Source organism: Geotrypetes seraphini, chromosome 6 (genome assembly GCF_902459505.1).
Source record: "Geotrypetes seraphini chromosome 6, aGeoSer1.1, whole genome shotgun sequence".
NCBI classification, from domain to species: Eukaryota; Metazoa; Chordata; class Amphibia; order Gymnophiona; family Dermophiidae; genus Geotrypetes; species Geotrypetes seraphini.
Window position 1 is genome coordinate 187,894,467 of NC_047089.1, and position 20,530 is coordinate 187,914,996.

At 43.0% G+C, this 20,530-nt stretch overlaps 1 protein-coding gene across 2 annotated transcripts in view; it reads right to left on the reverse strand.

Annotated features, from left to right (window-relative positions):
* The window catches only part of AEBP1 (AE binding protein 1), a 119,060-nt gene that overhangs the window by 28,102 nt on the left and 70,428 nt on the right, over positions 1–20,530 (reverse strand). For both annotated transcript variants that reach the window (XM_033948756.1, XM_033948757.1), the window contains exons 15-19: positions 18,400–18,484; positions 16,653–16,797; positions 12,023–12,111; positions 9,714–9,837; positions 2–198 (exon numbers count right to left, since the gene is read on the reverse strand). In XM_033948756.1, the coding sequence (XP_033804647.1) occupies positions 2–198; positions 9,714–9,837; positions 12,023–12,111; positions 16,653–16,797; positions 18,400–18,484 (640 nt within the window). The remainder of the gene's footprint in view (position 1; positions 199–9,713; positions 9,838–12,022; positions 12,112–16,652; positions 16,798–18,399; positions 18,485–20,530) is intronic.

Below are 20,530 nucleotides of genomic sequence, written 5' to 3' on the forward strand. Positions count from 1 at the left end.
CCATTTCGCTGGCAAGCTCATAGCCGTCTGGGTTGAGTGATGGCACGAGGTGGATGCGTGTCTCGTGAACAAGGCTCATGATACGAGGGTTTCCATCCTTGTACTCTTTGCACATGAACTGCATCAGCATCAGCAGTAGCTCTCGACCCAGTACCTCGTTTCCGTGGAGGCCAGCTGTGTAACGAAACTCAGGTTCCCCTGGAAACAAGATATATTCCCTTTATTACCCCAAATCCACTTGCTCATCCTCAGATGACATAAATTAGCTTGATAGTGTTAGATCTTTGGAGCTTATTGCATTTATATGAATGTGGGCTCACTATATTCTGGGCAGTGTTTCGTTAATATACACTGTAAACAGAAATTTCATGAGGCATGTAGAACAAGTTAACAAGGAAAGCAAAGTTGTTTACCTGTAACAGGGCTCCATAGACAGCAGGAGAATGCAATTATAATGTTAAATGATGGATCTTGTGTGCTGGATCTCTCCTAAACTAAACTAAACTAAACCTTTGGCTGTTTTTTAACATGTACAGGTGTTCCTGTGTTAAGTAAGGCTCTGTCTTCTCTCAGTCTGTCCCCTAGCTAGTTCATTCACTTGACGTCATGTTGTTTGTGGTAGAGAAGGATGGTGGGTAAGTGTTGAATCTTCGCCTGTTGAATCTTCTGAAGGACTCTGAAGATCAGTGGAAAATGGAGAAATGAATAGAGGAGGCTCTGCCTCCAGGAGATGGCAAAGACATTATGGGCTATGTTGTGAGAGTGTATGAATGGAACAGTATGTGGAACATTTTGCATTTCCTACAGCAGTAAACAAGTCAAAGTGTAGAGCTTATATGGAATTGAGAGACCACTTGCAAGGGTGTGTCTGCAAACTGGTTGCATTCTCTGAGAAGATACAGCAACTGAACCATGGTCTAGTTAGTGAAGGCTAGGTGCCAGATGCATGTAGCCTCCTGCCAGAGTCAAAGGGATCCTGAGCCTTCTTGCATGTTGATGTAGATCATTACCACCTGATTGTCTATGCAGATGAGGATGTTCTTGGCCTGTATCTAGGGTCCAAATATGTGGAAGCTGTATAATCTGGCTTTGAGCTCTAGAAAACTGATCTGAAGTTTCTTTTCTAGAAGTGTCCATATTCTCTGTGTCCCAAAGCATAGGAGGTGGGTTCCCTATATAAATCTGGAGGCGTTAGTTATGAGGATGAGTTGGGATTGCAGCAGTTGAAATGGACAACTGCTGGTTAAGTTGGATAGTCACCACCATTGCAGGTGGGCTGATGGAATGGAAACTAGTTTGGAAAGAGACTGCAGCTTCTAGTTCCAATGAATTTTGAGCTGCCATTGGAGCAGGTGCATGTGCAACCTGGCATGAAGAATGAGGCATACCATAGCCCCCATTTGCCCAGGTGAAATGGAGGGACATTTTTGATAAGACGTCTAAGTCCGACTTTGGACGTTTCCCACACGATGTTCAAAGTTGGAGGCAGATAAACTACCATTTTCAAAACTGGCAACACTGCAAGACATCCCAATTTTTTTTTTAATCGTCTACTCCTGAACCTTATGACATCCAACTACCGTAGGACATCCAACTTTGTTTGCCATTTTCAACTTGAACGTCACATAAAGGGTGCCAGAAGTACATCTCACCATAACACTCTTATAATTTATGGTGATCCCTCCAAAATCTACTATACCTACCTGTCTACTACTCCAATAGCTCTTATGGCTGCAAGTGTCACCCAAATGGCAATATATTAGAATTTTGGTGGGTTTTGGTGGGATCACACTTTCCACCATAAATGTAGTGGTTAGAGTAGCTTATGGGCCTAGGTCCTCCTCTCTATGGCTCACTAGCCCACTCACCAGGCTATTTAAGACACTTGTGTAATACTCTACTAAGGTTTCCCATACTACGTGCTGTTATTCTAGAGACAGGTATTCACTGTTTCATTCAGATGTTTGGGATGGGAGGGGGTCAGTGACCACTAGGGGAGTGTGGAGGATCATAACATAATCCCTCCAGTGGTCATTTGGTCAATTTGGGTAACTTTTTGGCACTTCGATGTTTTTAAAACAGGTCTAGTTCAGAACATCAAATTTCCGTTCAGGACGTCTTAGGAAAGGCTCACTTATTACTACATGACATCCAGTCAAAGCCTGCCCAAAGCCCACCCAGAACATGCCTCCAACATGCACCCTTTAGTTTTGAATGCACAGCAGATAGGACGCCTTGCAAGACATCCAGAAAGATGGTTTCAAAAATCAACATTTAGACGTTTTGGTGAGAAAGACATCCAAGTGTCAATTTATGCCATTTTTTGGACATCTTAGTGGTTTGAAAATGCCCCTAATAGTACGTTCAGAACTGACATGTCATTTTACGCAGAGACACTGAATGACCCAGAATGAACATGAATGTCATCTGGTAGCTATGTCCTACTGAACTCCCATGAATATTGATGCTGCACTAGTCTTAGTTGACCAAGAAATCTGACCTGTATTGTTCACATAACTTGTTCCGTGGAGTAGGCGGAGAGCAACTAGTTATCAAGATATGGGTAGAAGTGTTCTGCCCTGTGGAGATGTGTGACTATAACAGCAGAACTTACACACTAAATGGGGAAACCTTAGCTAAGACTAAAGCAGAATGTGATTTAGGAGTGATAATTAGTAAAGACATGAAAACTGCCAATCAAGTGGAGAAGGCTTCATCAAAGGCTAGACAAATGATGGGTTGTATCCGTAGATGCTTTGTCAGCCGGAAACCCGAAGTCATCATGCCGTTGTACAGATCCATGGTGAGACCTCATCTGGAATATTGTGTACAATTCTGGAGGCCACATTACCAAAAAGATGTGCTGAGAGTTGAGTCGGTTCAACGAATGGCCACCAGGATGATCTCGGGGCTCAGGGATCTCCCGTATGAGGAAAGGCTGAATAAATTGCAGCTGTACTCACTCGAGGAACGTAGAGAGAGAGGAGACATGATTGAGACGTTTAAATATATCACGGGCCATATCAAGGTGGAAGATGATATCTTCTTTCTTAAAGGACCCTCGGCCACAAGAGGGCATCCGCTAAAAATTAGGGGAGGGAAATTTCATGTCGACACCAGGAAGTATTTCTTCACCGAAAGGGTGGTTGATCATTGGAATGAACTTCCACTGCAGGTGATTGAGGCCAGCACCGTGCCAGATTTTAAAAAGTAAATGGGACACGCATGTGGGATCTCTAGGGGGGTAAAGTCGAGGGGTGTGGGTCATTAGAGTGGGCAGACTTGATGGGCTATGGCCCTTTTCTGCCGTCATTTTTCTATGTTTCTAAATATTTTGTGAAATCTCTGAGTGTTGAAAAGAAGTGCCCAGTATTGATAATGCTGGTTGAGAAACATGAAGCAAAAAGACTATCAGTGTTGGGGATGTATTGGGATATGGATGTAAGCACATGGAGTCAGAAAAGGTGTATGAAAATGATCTAAGCTAGAGTGGATAAGAAAGACCTGCTACAGTGTGTGCAGCTGGTTGTAGTCCAAGTGTATGTGGCTAGTTATTTGCTTCTTCCATTAGAGGCTTGGGAGAAGAGCTAAGCTTTCACCTGCTTCCTGTTGTAAAGAGAATCTTGCATTAAAGCCTTTCTGGGAATGCATTCTAGAGTGTTGGGGGCTAATCTGGAGAATGCTCATTGGTGGATGTCACATCAAGAAATGTTCTTTGGAATGAATGTGGTTAGGGATGAAATGGAAGGTGGATTCCTGCAGGGCTTTCTTTACTACCAATATTGTGAATTCATTGAGCTGCTGAAGCAGTGAGCGGTGAAAATTAAGGACTTCTATCTGGTGAGCCACAATATTAAATGTGAGCATCATTCCTGGTAGAATTTTCTGCTTGGTATATCAATGAATCCGCTAGTTCTTTCCAGGCAGTATGTTTAATTGTGACTTGGAGGTCTCGGATTTCTTGACAGTCAACTCCAAAGGTTCTGTGTGATGTGATAGGAGTGCCTGATTGTGCTCTGGGACTTAATGCATTTTGCACTTGAGTTCCAGCCATCTTGAAGTAGCTGAGATGGAGATCATGAAGCTGTAGATGAGATGCCAGATACTGAAGCTCCAGTAGAATGTACTGGGAATGTAATAACTTCTTTGGGGCACTACAGGACTATAGAATCTAATTTGTTGTCTGGTGTTTGGGTGGCAACCAGCACTAAGTTTCAAGTTTATTATGGCTTGATATAATACTTTAATTACCAAAGTGGTTTAAAACTTACTGAATTATAAAAAATGGATTAAAAGTCAGGGGGAGAACAAACATACTAAGAACTTATATTAAACAAACATTGAACAGAAGAGAAACTGGTGAGGATACAAAATTTAAAATAAAAGGAAAAAACATCATGGAAATGAGATTATCTAGAATGAACTTTTTATCTAGATCTTGTAAGCATCTTTAAAGAGAAAGGTTTTAAGGTAGGATTTAAAGTTTATTTAGATTAGTTTCCTGTCAAAGGGTTATGGGGAGGGTGTTCCATAATGTTGGAGCAACTAGTGAATAAATGGTTTTACGTGTTGTATCATAGAACAACTGTCGAACAGAAGGGATAGTATGAAGTTGTTGTGATGATCATAGTGACCTTCAGATTTCATACAGAATTAATAGCCTGACGATAAACAAGGGGGAATGATTGGAAATCTGCAGGGTTGCTCTTCTTGGTCTAGATCAGTGGTCTCAAACTCAAACCCTTTGTAGGGCCACATTTTGAATTTGTCAGTACTTGGAGGGCCTCAGAAAAAAATAGTTAATGTCGTATTAAAGAAATGACAATTTTGCATAAGGTAAAACTTTTTATAGTTTATAAATCTTTCCTTTTGGTTAAGTCTTAATAATAATAATATTGTAATTTATAGCTAAAGAGACATAGGATCAAGAAACTGTTTTATTTTACTTTTATGATTATGATAAACATACCGAGGGCCTCAAAATAGTACCTGGCGGGCCGCATGTGGCCCCTGGGCCGTGAGTTTGAGACCACTGGTCTAGATCTTCTGGATGATGAGGCGTAATGGTTTGGAGGAAGGTGACATTACCCTCTAGGTCAGGGCTGCTCAAGTCCGGTCCTCGAGATCTACTGGCAGACCAGGTTTTCAGGATATCCACAATGAACATGCATGAGAGAGATTTGCATACCAAGAAGGCAGTGCAGGCAAATCTCTCTCATGCATATTCATTGTGGATATCCTGAAAACCTGGCCTGCCAGTAGATCTCGAGGACTGGACTTGTGCAGCCCTGCTCTAGGTATGAAATACTCTCTGCTAAGTTACCCAGGTCCTGTACGGGACTTTAGGTCAGTTCTGAATTTTTAACAATCCCATTCTGGTGCATTATGAGACCTGTAGCACTGATTTCAATGGGTAGAATCAGGGATTGCCCAGGCTGTATGTTCAAAACAAGGGCTGGCCAAACAATGTCCTTTATTGAAATTGGCAGCTCTTCTAACTAATAGCAGATTTAAAACAGATTTATGAAAGTATGTATTCAACTAGTACACAAATAAGGAGTGGAATGTATTGCTACAGGATGTGGTGAAGGCCAGAGGAATAGCTGTTTAAAAAAAAAAAGAGTTGGACACGTTTTTGGAAGGCAGACCCACTAATACCATCACTTAACATGGGGAACCTGATTGAACAACAGGGAATGGTTCTCTGTTTTATAGATCTGCTGGCAACTGTCAGAGAAAGTATATTGGCCTCAAAGAGCCATTGGCCCGACTCAGCCTGCCTGTTCTTATGCTCTATTAGTTTAATATTTTTTTTTTGCGAAGTGAAATTCCAAATATAGCTCCACTGTAATCAACCTGAAACCATATGATTGACCTGGTTTCAAAAATGATGCCATATGAAATGGAATGGGGTGGTTTTGTGATGTCGTTTTTGTACCAAATTGTTCAATGTATGGTGGTTTGTAGCACTTCCAAACATTTTTGGGAAGTATTTTGATACATTATTTTTGGCACATAAAGGCTTTTTATAAAATTACCCCAGAGGTAATGTGTGGTGGCAAGATGGTAAATACTTTTAGACAACCTGTGTATCAGCATGTCCTGGGGGACAGAATTAGGACAGAGTTGCAATTTCTGGGTGTATTTTGTAAAGTATGTATATCTGAACATATTGCTCCCACAGGGGCAAAAACACTTGCTACTTCAATCTAGGTGCACTTTGTCCCTAATATTTTATAAAGACACCTACTGTAGGTGCTTGTTTGTCTATAAAGTAGGCTGGAAATATGTGTCTTATGGGCCTTCACACATAGGCACCCAGCCATAAAATTATCCTCCAAAGATACTATGATTCAGCCATATCATTTTAAACTGATGTGGGGAGGGGCATTTTTCAATAAGACAGCTAAATTCAAGTTTGGATGTTTTGCAAAAAAACATTCAAAAATCTAGTAACGAACATGACCAATTTCAAAACAGATGAACATCTATCTTTTTGTTTTGAAAATGGTCATTTCTTAGATGTGTTTGTGCTTATTGCATCTATTTTTTTAACCCTTTTCAGAGAAAAATGTCTAAAAGAAAAATGCATTAAACAAGCCTTTGGGATGCAGGAGGGGGCCGGCATTATGAGTAGACTAGCCACACAGACATCCCAGCTGAGTAGTGGAACACCCTAGGGGACAGGACACTACAATGAACATCATATAAAAAGTTCCAGGTACACATCTTATCATAATCCCCTTAAATAATAATAATAATAATAACTTTATTCTTCTATACCGCCACAATCTTGCGACTTCTAGTACATAACGGACCTTTTCGCATTTTCTAATAACAAACTCAAGAGAAACACACACCCAAAACTCATTTCCCCTCCAGTTAGAGGCTGCAAAATGAAAAAACACCACGAACACCTTCTCTCTCACCAAGCAGTCTTATGGGGCAAAGACCTAGACCAACTGCTTTCGCCCACTACATACGGGGAATTCAGGAAACGCCTAAAAACATACCTGTTCCAGTAATACCTAAACAATTGACCCGCTCTCCCTCTCCCTCCCCCCTCCCTAACCCACCTGAATTTACAGCACTGTTATAAATATAATCTGCTATCTTCATCTTATCGTAACTTTACGTTGCTATTTATCCCCAACAGGTCCTGTCGGACATTACCTACTAAAATGTACATATTACATTTTCGCTTAGCGAATTGTATTTCTATACTATTGCCTCCTGAGGTCTCTGATCTCTGTATTTCCTCTGAATATCTACTTATTGTATTTCGCTGAATGTCCAGCGAATCAAGAGTGCTGGACATTCAGCGAAATACAATAAGTAGATATTCAGAGGAAATACAGAGATCAGAGACCTCAGGAGGCAATAGTATAGAAATACAATTTGCTGAGCGAAAATGTAATATGTACATTTTAGTAGGTAATGTCCGACAGGACCTGTTGGGGGATAAATAGCAACGTAAAGTTACGATAAGATGAAGATAGCAGATTATATTTATAACAGTGCTGTAAATTCAGGTGGATTAGGGAGGGGGGAGGGAGAGGGAGAGCGGGTCAATTGTTTAGGTATTACTGGAACAGGTATGTTTTTAGGCGTTTCCTGAATTCCCCGTATGTAGTGGGCGAAAGCAGTTGGTCTAGGTCTTTGCCCCATAAGACTGCTTGGTGAGAGAGAAGGTGTTCGTGGTGTTTTTTCATTTTGCAGCCTCTAACTGGAGGGGAAATGAGTTTTGGGTGTGTGTTTCTCTTGAGTTTGTTATTAGAAAATGCGAAAAGGTCCGTTATGTACTTGGGGGTCAGGCCGTATAGTACTTTGAAGCAGAGGTAGGCAAATTTAAGCCTCCAAAACCCACCCAAAATCTGCTGTATCCTACTGTACACCATAACAGTAGCCCTTAAGCTTTCAGGTTCCACCTATATGTAGGTACAGTAGGTTCTGGAGGGCTCACATGTTCCACCGCAAGTGTACAAGTTAGGTCCACTGCACCGACCACTAGACTACTCCAGGAACCTGCTTGCTGCTCTAACAGGACTGGCTTTAACATCTGAAGCTGTCATTTAGGCTGGTATGTACTGTTTCATTCACATCTTTGGGGGGTGGGGATGGGGCTATGCCTTAATCCCTCCAGTGGTCATCTGGTCAGTTTGGACACTTTCTGGCACTTATTCGTTACTGAAACAGGTCCAGCCTCAAATGTCCAACTTTTTGCCCTGGATGTTTTCTACAATGTTCCATTATTACAGAAAAATATTCAGATCATAATCCTTCCCTAGTCCCGTCCAAACCACACCTCCAATAGGCCCCTTTGAGATTTAAATGCACTGCAGATGAACAGCATAGAAAAAAACCCATAAAAATGGGTTTCTAAAGTAGCAATTTGGATGTTTTGTCGAGAAAAACATCCATCTGCTCCTACATGCTACTTTTTGGACATTTTTATGTTTTGAAAATGAGCCCCATAGTGAACACTAATGTCTGTCAGTATACTAGTGTGACTTGTTGATTAGATTTAGTGTATTTTGAAAATCTTGTTTCCAGGCAACAAAGGCTTAAAGGGCAATTCTATAAATTGGCACCTCCGTCTAGATGTCCCAATGCCAGACACTTAGCACCAATTCTAAAACGGCACATTGGTGCCAATTTTCCATGATAGAACATTAGTGTAAGGTCAGCATTGGCAAAGCCCATCTAAGCCATGCCCTCTTATGCCATGTCAAAAGCAGGTGTAAGTTGGTATGCCTAGGTGCAATAGTGACACACATAGGGGCTGATTCTATACGTGGCGTGTGTCAATCATCAACAGCCTGTGCGTATAGAATCAAGCATATCAGCACCTAGCAAGGACCCTAGGCACCAGAAATAGAGGCCAGGATTTCACCGTGGATGGGCAGACTAGATGGGCCATTTGGCCTTTATCTGCTGTCATGTTTCTATGTTTCTAGGCCTACATTTCCGGCACCTAGGGTCCTTTGTGAATTGCAGCCAGCATCGCCTAGTGATGCTGAAAGCTGACACTGCTCCTAACCACACCCACTGCTATCCTTCAGCATCTCTAGGTGCTGGTAGGTGCCATGGACCAAGGTGCCGGTCAAATAGGCCGAATAGCGGGGACTCTTTTTTTAACAAGTTTTTAATTGGGTTCTAATGGCGCGACCAATTATTGTACCACTTAAACCCTATTAAACCAATTAAGTTAGGTGGTGGTAGGGTGGCTACCGCCGGCTAACTTAAAGCATCGCGTTGAGAATCTGGATCATAGTTCATAATATTCTATAAGCTACACATGTTTGGGGGGAATGCTCATGATCCACCCATGTGTACACCCCCTTGCACTTAGATATTCCCTTATAGAATAACACCTAGTGCACATAGATGCCTGTCAATTGAATGGCGTTGTTGACATGAGTAACTGGCGGCTACCTCTAGGTGCCGCCTTAGAGAATTTCCCACCTTGATCTGTACCATAGGTGTAATCACTCCATGGTTTCTCATGAATGTCTTCCCTCTATGGTCTTCATGTTAGATTTCATTATTTGTGACACTAAGTTTCTGCAAGACCCAGTTACTGCACTAGCCTAAGAGAGAAAGACTAAGCTGTGCACCATCCCTCCTCCTACATATCAAAAGAATTCCAGGTTCAATTAACATCATCTTGTATTTGTCAATTTTCTCCTTTGTTGGCTGACACAAATGTTTACCTGTTTCGTGATCTCCTGGTTTATCAGATATTTCCATAGCATAGATTTTCAGGCCCCGTGAACTCCTGCCAACATTGTAGATGCGTGTGATAGTTGGGCATTCCTCATTAACCACCTTCATCAGCTTTTCAATGGAAAGACCACAGAAGATTAAAATAATACTCCTTATCATAAGTGTATTGTCATTTATCATGACATATGTTATCAATGCAGTGTAGCAACCTGGGCAGCCAAATACTAACCATAGTTTTCTTATCAAACAGCTATGTGTACTGTGTGCTGTACTAAATCATTATAAAGCTGCCACCCTCTTCCCCACATCACTCCTTTCCAAGGATTTTGATGGAATTGTGCCCTCGCCTCCAACTCCTCCTTTGCTTTCTCCATAGATTGTGGCTGAGTACTTTCATGACAAGGTTTACAAGATTAACCTTGAGTTCTCAACCAATTTGCATCCAGCTCTCCTTCCTCTAGTCTGCTCTACCAACCCTCTGTCAACTCTTGCCACCTATTTTTCTTCTCTGAAATTACTGAAGAGGAAACTGCACATTTTCTTTCCTCCTCCAAATTCACTTCTTGTTCTTATGATCCCATTCCCACCCATCTATTGATCACCATCTTTCCTACTTTCATCTCCACTATCTGCCATATCCTCAATCTATCGCTCTCAACTGCGACTGCCCAACACCTCCAAACATGCCATAGTTATGCCACTCCTCAAAAGCCCTCACTTGACCCTACCTGCCCCTCCAATATCGTCCCATCTCCCTCCTCACCTTCTTATCCAAGCTACTAGCTACATGAACGTGCTGTTTACTGCCGTTGCCTTGACTTTCTTTTGTGTCGAGCTATACTTGACTGGCATCAATCGGGCTTTCATTCTTTTCATTCTATGTAAACTGCCTTTGTTAGAGTCTGCAGTGATCTGTTCCTTGCCAAATCCATAAGCATCCACTCTGCCCTCATCCTCCTTGATCTATCTGTGGGTTTTGACACTGTAGATCACTGCCTACTCATAGATATGCTGTCCTCACTTGAGTTTCAGGGCTGTTATCTCATGGTTTTCTTCCTATATTTCCCATTGCACTTTTAGCATAAGGTCTGGAGAATCCTCTTCCGTTGCCACTTTGCTATCGGTCGGTGTACTTCAAGGCTGGTACCTGGTCCTGTCCTTTTTTCCATCTCCATCCCTTGGTGCTCTAATCTTCTCCCATTGCTTCCAGTACCACCTCTATGCTGATGACTCACAGAGCCACCTCTCTGCACCTGAAATTTTTACAGGAATCCAGGCCCATCTACGTGTCTGACTTTGCTATCTGGATGTCTCACCGTCATCTAAAATTAAACATGGCCAAGACTGAACTCCATATCTTTCTTCCTAAACCTGCCTCTTCTCTTCCACCGTTCTCTATTTCTGTGGATAACGTTCTCATCCTCCCTGCCTCATCAGCTCACAACCTTGGGGTCATCTTTGACTCATCTCTGTCCTTCTCTTCACATATCCAACACACCACCAAAACCTGTCGTTTCTTTCTCTACAACATCGCTCAAATCTGGCCTTTCCTTTCTGAGCACACTGCCAAGACCCTCATCCACGCTCTCATCACCTCTCGCCTGGACTACTGGAACTTGCTTTCACAGGTCTTCCACTAAGCCATCTTGCTCTCCTTCAGTCTGTTCAGAATGCTGCTGCAACCTCATATTCTGCAAGGGTCATTATGCTCACATTATCCCTCTCCTCAAATCACTTCACCGGCTCTGTCCATTTCTGCATACAGTTCAAACTCCTCTTATTGACCTACAAGTGTATTCATTCTGCAACTCCTCAGTACCTCTCATCTCTCCCTATATTCCACCCCAGGAACTCCGTTCATCGGGTAAGTCTCTCTTATCTGTACCCTTCTCCTCTACTGCCAGCCCTCGACTCCATCCCTTCTACTTTGCTGCACCATATGCCTGAAATAACTGCCTGACTCAGTCTGTCAGGCTCTGTCTCTGGCAATATTCAAATCCACGCAGAAAGCCCACTTTTTTGAAGCTGCATTTAAGGCCTAACCCCCAACCCACTTATAAAGCACCCATATCTGTTTGTCATTACCTCCATAGTCCCTTATCCTATCTACCTCATCATTCTCTTTGCAATTTCCTACCTGAGCAGCATGTATAGATTCATCCTTTTTGTCCTGTTTGCCTGTCCTAATTAGATTGTAAGCTCTTTTGAGCAGATATTGTCCCTTGCATCTGGTAACGCTATAGAAATAATAATTAATAGCACTCTCAAATCTCAGCCTTTAGAGAGGTAGACCTACCTGCCTCATGTCCTTGTAGCTGTGATGACGAAAGTCCAGGTTATCAGCAGAAGTCAGAACCTCATTCTGGCTGTAATAGCTCACAATACCTAAAGAAAGGAAAAGTGTTTATAAAAGGGTTAGATTTTCTGTAACCTTCAGAGTGCATTTTGTTGGTTGCTGAACTCTGGAGGTAGGCTGTAGGCATTCTGAAACAGCAGAAATAGAGCAAGCGCACCAGAAGGAATGTGTCCTAGAAAGTTATCTGTGCTCTAGCCAGGGAATCCAACACAACATTAGAGTTAAGAGCTCTAGATCTTTAGTCTTCATTTTTTCTCCATCAAGCATCATTTATGTTTATAATGAGCCTTGCCAACTAATGCTTGAGGCACAGTACAGCACCAGAACAAAATGTACAACAAAACAGTAATCATGCAATCTGGCCGTTTCTGTTTTATAGAGTGTAAAGGCTGGTTTGGCTAATCACTGGGAAATTTGATCTTCAGATATGCAGCCAGTTATGCAGTACTATAGTTGTAATCTCTTCTATTCTTTTTCTGTTTTGCCACAGTATAGTAAATTGCAGCAGTGGCATACCTAGCATATGTGACATCCGGGGCCCATCATTTTTTGACACCCCCCTCCATCTATATAAAAAATATGATTTTTAGTAACAATCCACATATTGCACAACAAGAGTGTACCTAGGAAAAGGCAGCATCTTAAACACTGCAGTGAGCACTAGAACACCATCACATACATTGTAAAACTAAACAAGCCAGATCCCGCACAGTCAATTGATCCTGTAGTCAATGCCAACTGAAAACTATGTCCTTTTCATACACACAGAACAGAGATACACCCTCACCCAATATGGAATAATCACAAACTAAAAATAGAAATATGTAGACAAAAGTTAAACTGAACTGCCAAGAAACCAGACTCTGCATACAATGCAACACCATAACACCACAAAAACAGTGACACATGTCCCCTAATACTGTGCAAAATATAAAGACAGTAGATGTAAATTTGAAAAAATTGAAACATAACAATCACCACTTTACAAATTAACAAATAAAAATAAAACAAATAATGAGAAATAAGAAAATACCATTTTATTAGACTAATCCATTTTTCAATTAGCTTTCAGAGGCCAAATCTTTCTTCAGAACAGTACAGTATACTGCTGTTATGGTATTCTGTCCTGAGGAAAGGGGTTTAGTCCAAAAAATTGCCTTATTTCCATTTCCTATTTATAAACTTTTATCAATACAGTTACAGTACTACTTGATTCTAAGTAAAGCAACAAAAAAAATCTTTCTACCTTTTGTCGTTTCTGCTTTAATCATCTTCTCTTTGCTCTCTTTGTTCTATACAGTGTTTGTCCTCTCTCCTTTCCATGCAATATCTGCCCTCTTTTTGTCCCTTCCACCCAGCTTCTGCCCTCTCTCTACCCCTTCCATCTACTGTCCACCTTCTCTCTCTTCCATATGGCATCTTCCCTCTTTCTATGTCCCTTCAATAAACTGTATATCTGGAGTCCCTTCTCTCCTTTGCACGATTCATTTCAGCTTCATCCCCTCTCCATTTATCTGTCTCCACCCCTCCCCTATGCTTTGGCATCTCTCTCTTTCTCTTCTCCTTTCCTTCCTTCCTTCCCACTCCACACCATGGTGTGGTATCTCTATCTCCTTCCCTTCCCTCATGCCAAGGCATCTCTTCCTCCCCCTCCATGGTCTGGTATCTCCTTTCCTTTTTTCCTTTCCCTCCCTCCCATGGACTTGGCATCTCTGGTTCCTCTCCCTTGTCTTCCTTCTCCCTCCTTCCCTCTCTCTCCCCAATTGGGTGCTACAGCAGCATTTCTCCCCCCTTCCCTGTGCAGCAGCAGCATTTCTCCCCCCCTTGCCTATGCAGCATTTCTTCCCCCCTTGCCTGTGCAGCAGCAGTAGCATTTCTCCCCCCCTTGCCTGTGCAGCATTTCTCCCCCCTTCCCTGTGCAGCAGCAGCAGCATTTCTCCCCCCTTCCCTGTGCAGCAGCAGCAGCATTTCTCCCCCTTCCCTGTGCAGCAGTAGCATTTCTCCCCCCCTTCCCTGTGCAGCAGCAGCAGCATGTCTCCCCCCTTGCCTTTGCAGCATTTCTACCTTCCCCCCTTCCCTATGCAGTATTTCTACCCTCCATCCCTTCCCTGTGCAGCAGCAGCATGTCTCCCCGCTTGCCTTTGCAGCACATCTCCCTCCTTGCCTGTGCAGTATTTCTACCCTCCCCCCTTCCCTGTGCAGCATTTCTACCCTTCCCCTTCCCTGTGCAGCATTTCTACCCTCCACCCCTTCCCTGCCCAGCATTTCTACCGTTCCACCCTTCCCTGCCCAGCATTTCTACCCTCCCCCCTTCCCTGCCCAGCATGTCTGGCTGGTTCCCCTGCTGAAAGCTGTGGGCGTCTACACCTCACCGATCCGCGGCTGCGTCAGAAGCCTTCTCTCTGACATCGTGATGTCAGAGAGAACGCTTCCGACACAGCCGCGGATTACGCAAGGAGCGGATGGCCGTGGCTTTCAGCAGGGGAGCCGGCCAGAAGATGAGCACCCGTGGACACTACTGTTTACTGCTGCTGCTGCTGGTTAAGGAAAGGCAGCAGTGGCAGAATAGGGAGGGTGGCCGGCAGTGCACCCCCTTGGGGCGTGCACCCGGGGCGGACGGCCCCCCCGCCCCCTCCTTGGTACACCACTGAATTGCAGTAATCCAAGTAAAGAAGTATAACTGCTTGCTCACCCTTTCTGGCATAATTTCCTGTTTCCTCAGTAGTAGTAGAAAGAAGATGCCAGGGTCGGCAGCAGGGCGGCTTCTGTGGGTCGCTGCCCTGGTGGCAACTTTTGCATGGCAAATTAAGATAGATTTGTGGTGGGGGGTGGGGGGGAACTAAGGAGTGATGACAGCCCAGGAAGGGACGGGAGATGTGTCAATTGAAGTTCCACAGAAAGGGAGAGAGAAACTCAGAGGGAAGTGAAAGCTGTCTAGCAAGCAGTCTGGCCAGCTGTAAGATGCTGCTGCATGAGAAGTGCCACTTGAAGCCGCTGCCGCAGTTGGCCTCATTATAGGGGGCACCTTGCTAGGCAGATTCGTCCAGATCGGTTCATAGTCAAATGTGCGCAAGACAAAAGCGCACGGACAATTGCGCTAAGACAATTGAGTGCAACAACAATTGCGTGCGAGACAATTGAGCGAGCAAGACAACTGAGCACGAGACAATTGAGCACAACGACAATTTCATGCAAGACAACTGAGTGCGAGACAACTGTGGTTGCGCTGAGTTGTCTTGCGTGCAATTGTGGTTGCGCTGAATTGCCTTGCGTGCAATTTTGGTTGCGCTCAATTGTCTTGTGCTCAGTTATCTTCGCGCAATTGTCCACGCGCTTTTGTCTTGCGCACATTTGACTTGCCACCGTCCAAGTCATATCCCCCTATAGTGGGCAGCAGCAACACTGCAGTGTTTTACATTGTGCAGAAGACAACGGTAAAAGGGAAAGCAGTTGGGATTTGATATACTGCCTTTCTGTGGTTACAATCAAAATGGTTTACACATTATATACAGGTATCTATTTTGTACCTGAGGCAGTGGCCCAGAGTCACAAGGAGCTGCAGTGGCATCTGAATGCAGTTCCCCAGGTTCTTAGGCCCCAACACTAACCATTAGGTTACTCTTCCATTCCTTTTTTGTATTATGCCAAGGATACCACAAGGGGGGGGGGGGTGGTATCCTCACTGTGTGGCTGCCAGCTGGGACACATCTAGATCTGGATATTTATTTAGTGAAAACCTGTCCAGTTAGCAACCCTTGAGGACTAAGAGTGAAGACAAAGACTTAAGCCATCCAATTACAAACGTGGCATACTCTACACTTGTATCCGCCCTCTGAGCCATCCAACCCTATAGGTAACAGGCTCTATATCCCTGTGCCCTTCCCCTGAGCCATCCAGTCCTAGAGGTGATAGGCTCCGCATCCCTGTGCCGGGCACTTGAACTATCCAGTCCAACCATCCAAACGTTTAGAAAGTCAATAAAAACCTATCTCTTTGATAAATTTCTCTGACCCCACCTCAACCTGATGTTGATAAATTTCTCTGACCCCACCTCAACCAATACACTTCCAGATAAACCTGACTAAACTTAACAAGCCAATGTAAATTCAAAAGTTCGCTGTAATGTCACTGTCTGTATACAGTCTCTTCCCTTGTAAACCGCTTAGAACTGTTTGTGGTATGGCGGTATATAAAAATAAAGTTATTATTATTAGATGTCAAGCCAAGCACAGAATATAAAATATGAGGCAGATAAAATTCACCTACGGAGAAGCTGCTAGGTTTTGGGGCCCTTTGGGAATATGATATGGCTAAAATCTTTTGATCTATTCTATTTGTGACTTTGGTTAAAATATACTCAGGATGAGGATTCACTAGCTCTCCTCTCACCAATATAGTGCAGGTTCTCAATTTCAGGCAAAAGATCAAGAAAGGACCATCTTAAGCTCATAGCTCAGACCTTGTCAGCACTTGCATCTCACCACAGGCACTAAGCTTTGTCTTAGTATCAAGAATGTATGACACACCTCTGCTGTAGCTATCAAAGGCCAAACTGTAGGATAGATCTTACTTGACTTGGGACAGCCGAGTACCTCCAGCCTCATACAGAGACTTCCGTTCCAGCTCTGGGGGTAAATCCGGATGAAACGAGCGACTACTGGTTCTGGGAACAAGGTCTGCACAGGTGTATCTTTATCTACGTTTCCATAAAACAACTGGAAAGCACAGACAGAAAGCCATTACTCATTTAGCACATTAGTGGCTCGCAAAGTTCACCTACAGTATACACAAAATCATCTGCCTCGCAACTGGGTTTACAAAGTTTTTCTTGGCATCTCTCTCCCTACTAGCACAATGCAAACCATCTTTCTCCTTTCAAGGAATTTTGAATCTGATGACCACAGCTAAGAGCAGAAACACAGAAACAGTACCTAGAAGACTAGCCGTGCTCCAGTCTGAGAATGTAACACAACATTAGTGGAAAGGGCTTTTTTCATTCTCTCTCCGTTGTGTACAAGCTCCTTAATCTTCCTTTACTCATAATTTTGGCTAGTGTTGCTGAATGATCTGTTCTAAAAGAACTATGAAACATGTTCTTGCACAGTGCTGCCTACACCACCACTGCTGTTTAGAACACACAAAAGCAGTACTTTGCGCTGGAAGTTTTCAGACCTCTGCATATGGGTGTAGTTTTCCCACTAGGTAAGAACATCGGCCAACAGATACAAATGCTATTGCCAAGGCTTACTGTAAATGAAGATTATTAAGCTCAGACCTTTAGCTGTAAGTTATAGATAAAATAGATAGATATGTTATCATTAATGATTCTGCAGTGTAAGTAGGGTATCAGTCAATTAAATGTTCTCTTTGAATAATAATAATAATAACTTTATTTTTCTACACCGCCATAGTCAAACTGACTTCTAGGCGGTTCACATAGAAAGAAGGCTGGACAATCAGCGAATTACAAAATGCAAGAAGAAGGAAGTTACATCATGAATTGGAGAAGCATGAGAGAATACATGAGAGAAGAAAGATGTTATATAATACAATGGGGTTATAAGGGGAAGAAAAAAAAAAACAACAAACCTGAGAGAGGTGATCTGATTAAGCAAGGAATTTGCCAAATAGAACTGTTTTAATTGATTTTCGGAATGTGTTGTAGGTCTGTCTGGCTTTATTTATGTGGTTTCCCAGCCAGGATTGCTGTCTGTTTGCTTGGAACATGAAGGTTCTGTCTAGGAAGGATTTGTATTTGCAGCCTGTGATCTTTGGGTATGCAAAGATGTTTTTGTTTCTGGTGGTACGTGTGGGGTTGTGTAGAGTGAAGTGTGTTTGCAGGTAGGAAGGTGCTAGGCCCCAGACTTGTTTGAAGGCTCTTAAGATTAAAAATGTGATGTCATAAAGGAAATGTATCTGGGATAAATATAAAATTTAATATTATAATTTCATGTCATTGTTTTGCAGCTTCTACAAGTTCCATGAGAAGCTCTAGTGCTGAGATGTGGGCTTTTGGGGAAAAGGGGAGTAGCACATGTGTTGATGCAAAGTCTAAAGGATTTAGACTTGAAGAAGATCTACTGCCAGAAACCTCTTCCATAAACAAAGTGTCCCTGGTGTCATGTGCCAAAGATGCAAGTTTATTATCTCTGCCCAGAGCTCTACAATTTCCAAACAGCCCCTTCCCCACCCGCCATGAACATATAGGAGAAGGGGGGGACAGAAAATGGATGTCATAAATGCCAGTACAACAAACCTGGCTCCTCCCCATTATTTACATCCCACCTGAAATACCCTCATGATTGATAGAAACATACCATTTCCTCATAGCCGTTAGTATACATGACCCATTTTTGGCTGTCGTTGCTGAAGCCCACATAGAAACTTGTGACAAAGTCATCACTGTTGGGAAGAAGAGAGAAGATTAAGAACTGGGGATGGTCTTGCACAACTAACACCACACCTTTTATACAAAATATTAGAATACTAACTGTTTTCACCATTCTCCGACAACGAATTCTACAGTTTAATTACACGTTGAGTAATGGGATTTATAAACTGGTCTGTGCTGCCTCATTACAGGCACCACTAATTTAGGGTTAGCATATAACTCCAGAAAATGGAGGACCGATTGAGACATCTGTGCTTTACTTCCATTGCTTTCAATGGAAGTAAAACCTGGATGTCTCAATCCATCCTCCTTTTTCTGGAGCCATATGGTAACCCTACACCAGGGGTGCCTACACTTTTTGGGCTTGTGAGCTACTTTTAAAATGACCAAGTCAAAATGATCTACCAACAATAAAATAAAAAAACACCACAAAGCACACGCTATGCAGAGAAAATGTTAATTATTTATATTCTGCGGGTTTTCAAAGAGGTCAAGGCAGCTGATTTTATGCAATTTCACCTCAATAACAACTATACAAAAAATAGACAAATATACCCCCTTCCTTTTTATTAAACCGCGATAGCAGTTTTTAGCGCATGGAGCTGCGCTGAATGCCCTGTGCTGCTCTCGATGCTCATAGGCTCCCTGCGATAAAAAACACTATTGCAGTTTAGTAAAAGGGGACCATAGTGCAAAATATAGACAGCAGATAAAAATTCTCAAAACGGACACATTTTGATCACTAAATTGAAAATAAAATCATTTTTCCTACCTTTGTTGTCTGGTGATTTCATGAGTCTCTGGTTGCACTTTCTTCTTCTGACTGTGTATCCAATATTTCTTCCCTTCTTTCAGCCTCCTGTATGCTTCCTTTCCTCGAGACCTCATTCCCTCCCCCAACTTTTTCTTCCTCTCTCCCTGCCCTCCTCTCCTTTCTTTCTTTCTCTCCGTCTTTCTTTCTGTCTCCCTGCTCCTCCTTCTTGTTGTCTCCCTGCCCCCCCCTTTATTTCTGTATGTCTGTCTTTCACTTTCCATGCCCCCTTTCTTTCTTTCTTTCTTTCTGTCTCACTGTCTTTCTCTTTCCATGCCCTTTCTGTCTGTCTTCCTGTCTTTTTCCATGCCCTTTCTGTCTGTCTCCCTGTCTTTCTATCTCCTTGTCTTTCTCTCTCCAAGCCCCCTTTCTGGCTGTCTTTCTGTGTCCCTGCCCTCCTCCAAGCCACCACCGCCGCAATCAGGGAACAGGCCACCGCCGTAATGAGGACACTGAAGTGCTGGGCCAACCAACCTTCCCCACCTGACTTCAATTTCAACGTCGGAGAGGAAGTTCCGGGACAGCCAGATGAGGAACGTTGGTCGGCCCGGAGCTTCAACATTCTCTTTACAGGGTTGGGAAGCAGGTAGAATGGAAGGCAACGCGAGTGTATCACGGAGCCCGGGATGGGTTCTGCGATCGACTCACGTTGCCTTCATGATCTACTGGTTGATCGCGATTGACCTTTTGGGCACCCCTGCCCTACACTAATGCCAACAAGCTGCTGCAAAGTCTATGGCTTTCACATCTGCAAACTTCAAGCAACCTTTTTTTTTTTTTTTTTTTTTTTTTTAAAGCCCTGACACTGGAATCAACAGTTAAGTGGTAGAGACCAGAACAAGAGGAAAGAGAGAGAGAATGAGATGGTGACAGAGAAAGGGAGACTGCTGGAATAGAGTTGAGAGTGAGATTGAGAACAGGATGAGGAATGAGAGACTGGGTAGGGATTGTGACTGCTGAGGATAACAATGGGGATTCAGAGAATATGAGGAGCCGCTGAAAGGTTCTCAGTCTAACCAACAAAGTTGGGCAGTCTCCATCAAGGACTATACACTTAGTTCAGCGATTTTCTACTTTTTTCATTCCATATTTTTCCAAAGGAACAAAAAAAGTGAAAAATCACTGGACTAAGTATATAGCCCTCAAGGAGACTGCCCCAAATTAGTTGGTTGGGCAGATAACTTTTCAGTAGCCCCTTGTGTAACTATTTTACAGCTACATTTACTAAAATCTGCTACTGCATTAG